At 47.2% G+C, this 6,785-nt stretch overlaps 1 protein-coding gene across 2 annotated transcripts in view; it reads right to left on the minus strand.

The window, feature by feature from the left end:
• scfd2 (sec1 family domain containing 2) overlaps nucleotides 1-4,066 on the minus strand; it is a 47,327-nt gene extending 43,261 nt beyond the window's left edge. Inside the window, exons 1-2 of one of the 2 annotated variants that reach the window (XM_035416420.1) lie at nucleotides 3,067-4,066; nucleotides 2,811-2,979 (exon numbers count right to left, since the gene is read on the minus strand). In XM_035416420.1, coding sequence (XP_035272311.1) covers nucleotides 2,811-2,979; nucleotides 3,067-3,910 — 1,013 coding nt within the window. In that variant the 5' untranslated portion in view covers nucleotides 3,911-4,066. The remainder of the gene's footprint in view (nucleotides 1-2,810; nucleotides 2,980-3,066) is intronic. The other variant, XM_035416421.1, reaches the window with a different exon arrangement.
• Nucleotides 4,067-6,785: the final 2,719 nt, after the last annotated feature.

Consider the following 6,785-nt stretch of genomic DNA (forward strand, 5'->3'; position numbering starts at 1 on the left):
ACCTTTCATGAATTTATTCTGGATCTGTGCGCCATAATCATTTTAATCATACTTTCATCATATTTCATCATAATTATTTGAAGTTTTATTTAAACGGTAACTTTCCCCTCAGCCTCATTCCCTAATTTTACCCCCACCTGTTTATCCCCAACTTCAGCTGCTGGGTTTCAGCTGGCGGTATAACGTGGGGGCTGGGTTTGAGTCCTGTTCTGATCTCAGAGCTGGGCTTAATGGCACAGGCCCTCTGCTTAATATCACCCCCCCCCCCCAGGAACAAAACTCATTTTTGGAGCACACAGTCCATACCTTTCCCATTACATTCCACGCCATTCCCATTACATTCCACACCAATCCCATCACATATCATACCATTCCATACCATTCCCATTACATTCGACACTATTCCCATCACATTCCCATTACATTCCACGCCATTCCCATTACATTCCACACTATTCCCATCACATTCCACACCATTCCATCACATTACACACTATTCCCATCACATTCCCATAACATTCCCATAACATTCCATGCCATTCCCATTACATTCCCATCACATTCCATACCATTCCCATTACATTCCACACCATTCCCATTACATTCCATGCCATTCCCATCACATTCTGGATTAATCATTTCACTGCCTTTCGCTCCACCAATCCCTGTGGTTTACCGTGAGTTCCGCCCATATCTCAGCACGAACACAAATACAGGACCTGTCATTCTAACAGCATAAAGCCAGTCAGCTCAAACTCAGCCTATCAGCTCAAACTCAGCCAGTCAGCTCAAACTCAGCCTATCAGCTCAAACTCAGCCTATCAGCTCATACTCAGCCTATCAGCTCATACTTGGCCCATCAGCCAATGACTGGCTCAGCTGCAGGCAGGAGTGGGCGTGGCCTGTGGAGCCCCTGGAGTCAGCCCGGTACAAACTCCAGACTGAGCGAGTGATTGGCCGCTTTACTGGTTGTGTGGCTTTGCTCTAAACCTAGGTGTCAGCTGATTGGTTAAAGGAGTCAGGGGTCAGGTGACCAGATCGCATCTGACACACAAAACACACATTCTTGCGAAGTCCACATTTCTCCATTCACCAAACCAATTCACAGACAGACACCAAACCCAGCAACACTAGTTAACACTGTCTCGACTGGACATAAGGCAACCTTAACACCCATACGCCAAACCACCACTGAACACAGCAGTGAACAAAGCACTTGTAATTAGCCCAGCCTTGCAGCCATTCCACTCATTTCCTTGTTCACTCATTCACCTGTTCATTCATTCACTGGTCTCTACACAGGAAACGCTCCATAGGACCTCTTTATGGAGCAGTAAATTCAGATTTCAGACACTAATGCACCATTGTTTTGGGCTACCACTGACAGGTGTGATGTCACATAAATATCTTAGTTTACAGAACAGGTCTGTCCTCAAATTTATCTAAATAAACAGTAGTGAATGAGTTGTCATTTTTATTGTCTTTCTATGCGTTTCCGTTTGAACTTCTGCAGGAATGAAAGTGACGTTTGAACGGTTAACAGTTACCGATCGGGTTTTTCATCGCATCTCCTTTAAGCAGGTATGCGCTTTGAAGGCCCGGTAATGGAAGTCATTCTTAACTTGTGCAAGTATGTGAGAGTCCCTCCCTGCAAGGGACTGAACTTTCAATCAGCTTTTATATATACGTACAAGCAGAGGTGGAAAATCCAGGTTCAAAAAGTAAAAGTCCTCTCCAGTATTTCGTTCCAGTCACCTGGATTTGCTAATTCTTCAGTCAGGAGGTAGAATTAATTAATGAAATCAGCTGGCTGAGTTCATGGGTGTAAGAAACACATGGCAGGACTTTTACTTTCCGACCCCTGGACTTTCCACCTCTGCATACAAGTAATGACTATTTGGCCAATCAGATGCAAAGTAAAAAATAAGGAAGACCAATCAGCTGAAAGAGGGGTGATAAGGTGTAGAAACTGATACAGCAAGTTTGGAAATTTGACCGGGACACCAGCCATACACTTATGAGATATTTCACATGGACAAAAAGAATATCTCACCCTAAACCCCATTTTGATAATTACCTTAACCTTTGCCCCCCTGTCCTCCTGATGGGACCTCAAACCCACCACGGTAAATCAGGACGAGCAGGCTCAGGGGTCACAGCAGAGGCCAGGGTTTAGGGTGAAATATTACACTGATTACAGCCATCAAGAGCAAAATCCATAAAAAACCAGACCCTCCTTTTCAATCGCCTATGGCAACCAAAACAAAACTGTAGGAATGAAATGTCAATCCTAATTTTGATAAAACTACATGTCCCACAAGGCTAGAGGAAAGTCAGTTTGAGCAAAGATGAAGGATACTGGGATACATGCGTTTATGAAAAAGCAGCATAACGCGCAGGATGAAGTAATCCCAGGCAGGAGCACATTAATGCACACCTGGCTCAGACAACCACAATACTGGCCCCAGGAAATGACATCAGCAGGATAACCAGCAGCTAGAAAGGCTGAAGGTAAACCACAGCTCCTCAGATCTTTCTGAAGTCACACGCTTCTGAGTAAGACATGCTGTGAGTGCAGTAATTAAACCAGCATCTCCCTCTCTCTCTTCCTCTCTCTCTCACCCTCACAAACACACATACATGCAAGCATACACAAACACACACAAATGTGCGCACACACGGACACAGTCACGCACACACGCATTGCGTTTAACCATCATAACACATACACACAGAGATACATCCACACACAAACGTAATGCCCCAGTGTTAACACCCCAGAGTAAAAGCCCTGGGGTAATTTCCCTTACTGGGGTTGTGCCAGGCATCCGGGCGCCAGGGTGCCCTGTGTCTCAGGTGTGTGGGGCAGGTCTGTCAGCTCCAGCATGTCCACCTGCACATCACACCTGTGCCCAGGTAACGGCGGCAGCACCGACAGGATCTTCTCCACCAGACTGTCGCCATGGTGACCCACAGCACCTGTGCAAATAGAAGGTCCGTTAAGCATCTTTACCTCTCACCGCATTTCAGAGAAAATAACTCCGAACCTCCACAGCACACGGCCACCTGTACTACACACCGTCACTGGGCCATCACCTGTGAGATCCAGCGTTCTGTCGATGAAAACCACAGAGGCCTTGTTGGGGGCGTTCTTCCTCCTGGCTTTAGACTGAGCGTGATTGGCCAGCTCCCCTGCGATGATGCGGCTCAGTGGTCCCAGCGCAAAGCTCTCCTCCCTGACGTTGGCGAACTCGAACATGGCGTTGAGCCCGGACGCCAGCGTCTTGATCTGGATCTGCAGCTCCTGGGGGAGACAGTGCATGTCCAGGTCCACCAGACTGCCCAGTCTTTTCTTCTCCGGCCGTTTCCTGTTGATGGTCTCGAGGTCATCGGTGAGCAGCGGGAACAGGTCCCCAAAGGCGGGCAGGAGGACAAGCTGCGGCGCCACGGGCGCGAGCACCACGGGTGCGTGCATTACCTCCGCAGTGAAGTTCATGTTCCCCATCCACTCGCAGAGCTTCTCCTCGAATCGCTCGAAAACCGGGTTCCCCTCCAAATCGGCGCTGACATCATTAGCTAGGAGGTGGACGGAGTGAGGGACAGCGGTGAAGACCACGCAGTACTGAAAGCGGCTGAGCCGGATTATGTCTCGGATGACGTCCGCGGTCCGTCCCTTCAGCAGGGTGCTGACCACAAACACCGCTTTCGGCTCATTTTCGCCACCGGATTCGAAGCTGGAGAACTGCTTTAAATTGCGAGCTCCTGCTTCGAGCAGGCTGGCCACTGCACCGTTCCAGTGCAAACACTCTGTGCACCTGTCATCCATAAAAACGACCGCTTTCTTTACCTTTGACAGCACTTTATCCCACACCTGCCGTGAAAAGGCAGATACTCCTTCTGCCGTCAACATATTCGCAAAATATTTCTGCGTTAAACTAATTTTTTAAAGTAGCAGTCTACTGGTACAGAACGATATGCGTCTGTTTTGTTTCTCCTCCACAACAACAGAAAACACATGTAAGTCTCTTAAAGGTGACGTGGCGGTCTGTTGTCGCCATAATTGTACGTCACTGTGCATCGCGTCAATGCAGTGCGAGCAGTTGACAGCGGTATGCCAGTTCACTGTCGGCTTTGGTTCTCTATTAGAAAAAAAACAAGTGGAAAAACTAGCGCTTTATATGCGGCACGCACACGGAAGACGTGGAAAGGGTTCTTGCAGAAACAATACGGGCACAAAAGGAAACGTGAGCCAGCCAGTTATAGACACGTCATGTTTGTAAGCACCAGCGTATATTGAATACTGAAAGAATTACTGACACTTGGCTAGCCTTAAGGTATCATTGTCCCGTTTTGTGAATATGACGACCATTGCTTCATCCATCCATCACTAACACTAAAGCTTTACACTTTCATTTCGAACACATAGGATACATGCGACTAAATAAAAATTTGTTTAGGCCTGTTTGTGTTTTAAAATGATTAATTAATACGCTATACCCTGACGCAGCGGCTACAATCTCGTGCCAGTAGACTTTATAACACGGGTTTACATTGCCGCGGTCTCAGATCACGGTCAATCCGACCCGAGTCATCGCACTCGCCTCTGGTTTTACCGGCTCGTTTGGGTGGTCCTTTAGAAAACCCACATTAATGTCTGTTTATTCTGCCATTTAGCACGGTGAAAAGTGCAGGAAAGTGGAAAATTCCAGATTCACATCCGCATCTACATGCGTGCAAGTCGTTCTGCCGTGTAACCGATATGCTGAAGCACAAATAGTGGTTTTCATATTTCAGAAATTAACTGAGGTTTAAAATTTTTTTTTTTTTAAATTCTAACTTTTAAAACATTACCTCACCTTACACCTGTGCTACTCACACTCACCTTACACCTGTGCTACTCACTCTCACCTTACACCTGTGCTACTCACGCACTCACCTTACACCTGCACTACTCACTCTCACCTTACACCTGTGCTACTCACACTCACCTTACACCTGTGCTACTCACTCTCACCTTACACCTGTGCTACTCACACTCACCTTACACCTGTGCTACTCACTCTCACCTTACACCTGTGCTACTCACTCTCACTTTACAGCTGATGAGATGTACTGGTTGTAGCAGGGCCTAGTGGTGCACATTCAGAATTCCAGGTGAGGAATTTAGTTTACCATAACCACTCCCAGGTGTGGTGCATGGTGACCCGTGTAGTGTGTGGCGATGGCATTCTTCCTGCTCGGCTAATGGGGCTGCAGGCTGGAGTTATGTGCCTTCGAGATCTTGTGTTCTTTCAGGATTATATCAGGGTTTCTGCCTCGTCACGCGTAATTAGTCAAAGTTAAGAGCAGTTCAGGAAGCGGCACATGGACTGAGCACTCAGGTCAGCTTAGCGTAGCAACAGGCAAAATGCAGCATAGCACAGGTTTGGGAATGTATTACTGAGACCTTTCTGTTTAGGACAACAGGCTGTCCTTATCATCCCCTCTGCAGGTCAGCCAAAGGTGCCAGGGAGGTTAAACGATTTGAATAGCAGTGATGCAGATTGTTCATGCAGCTCTATGGGTCACCCGAAGGTGCCAGGGAGGTTAAACGATTTGGATAGCAGTGATGCAGATTGTTCATGCAGCTCTATGGGTCACCCGAAGGTGCCAGGGAGGTTAAACGATTTGGATAGCAGTGATGCAGATTGTTCATGCAGCTCTATGGGTCACCCGAAGGTGCCAGGGAGGTTAAACGATTTGGATAGCAGTGATGCAGCTTGTTTATGCAGCTATTGATTATTCAGACTGGAGTTTACACCTGTGACTGAAGCCTGGGGCCAACAGCAGACCTCCTCTGCAGAGGCTTCTGGGAAATGTATTTATTTGTTGAGTAGAAGTGAGAAGATTTTCAGCAGTTGATATTTACGTATCCTCAAAGTTTGTTAATTTGTCCGGAAAGTCACGAGGAAGTCATTGGAAGTTCTGTAACATCTCACTGTTCTTGAGAGGTCACAGAAACTGTAGACTAAAAATAAATGTAAAAAGTCTCGCTCATCTCCACAGAGAGGGAAGTAGTGTCGCTGTTCCTGCACGAGGCAGGAAGTCCCCTGGGGCCCTTCTGACCCACTTCCTCTGCCTGAAACCCAGCCCTCGGGGGCCCCCTGTGCTCGGGGATCCAGGCTGTTGCCTGTCTTACCTGTTCAAAAGCTTTGCCTCTGTCAATTATTACATTACCATGCTGACTCACTGCTACACTCTGCAGATCTTGCTAATTTGGCACGGAAACCTGAACTCACTGGTGACTCATAGTGGTTATAGTGTGTTCATAGTGGAGCTGTGCTAGAGCCCAGAACATCTCCTCCTCACAACTCCTACCTTCAGTGCAGCCCACATTAACAAGGATTTCACTTTTGTGAGCATTTGCTACTACTAGCTGTGTGGAAGAGAAGGTTGGGGTGTGTGTGTGAGTGTTTGCGTGTGTGTGTGTGTGTGTGTGAACCACAGGAGTTCTGGACTTGCAGTGGCAGCACTTTCAGACTCCGCTACTTTGTTTTGTTTTAGTCTCAGATGTCATGAAAGGGATTTTTTTCTGAAAACTCCTCTTGTTGTGTTTTGTCAGATGTTGAGTCCTCTGAGAGCAGCACTTTTTGCTCTCTCTTCTTACCTTCTCTCTCTCTTTCCCTCTCTTCCTACCTTCTCTCTCTTTCTCTCTCTTTTTCTCCCTCCTCTCTCTTTCTCTCTATTTTTCTTCCTTCTCTCTCCCCCTCTCTTTCTTTTCCTCTCCCTCTCTTTCCCTCTCTTTC

This window comes from Anguilla anguilla, chromosome 4 (genome assembly GCF_013347855.1).
Source record: "Anguilla anguilla isolate fAngAng1 chromosome 4, fAngAng1.pri, whole genome shotgun sequence".
NCBI classification, from domain to species: Eukaryota; Metazoa; Chordata; class Actinopteri; order Anguilliformes; family Anguillidae; genus Anguilla; species Anguilla anguilla.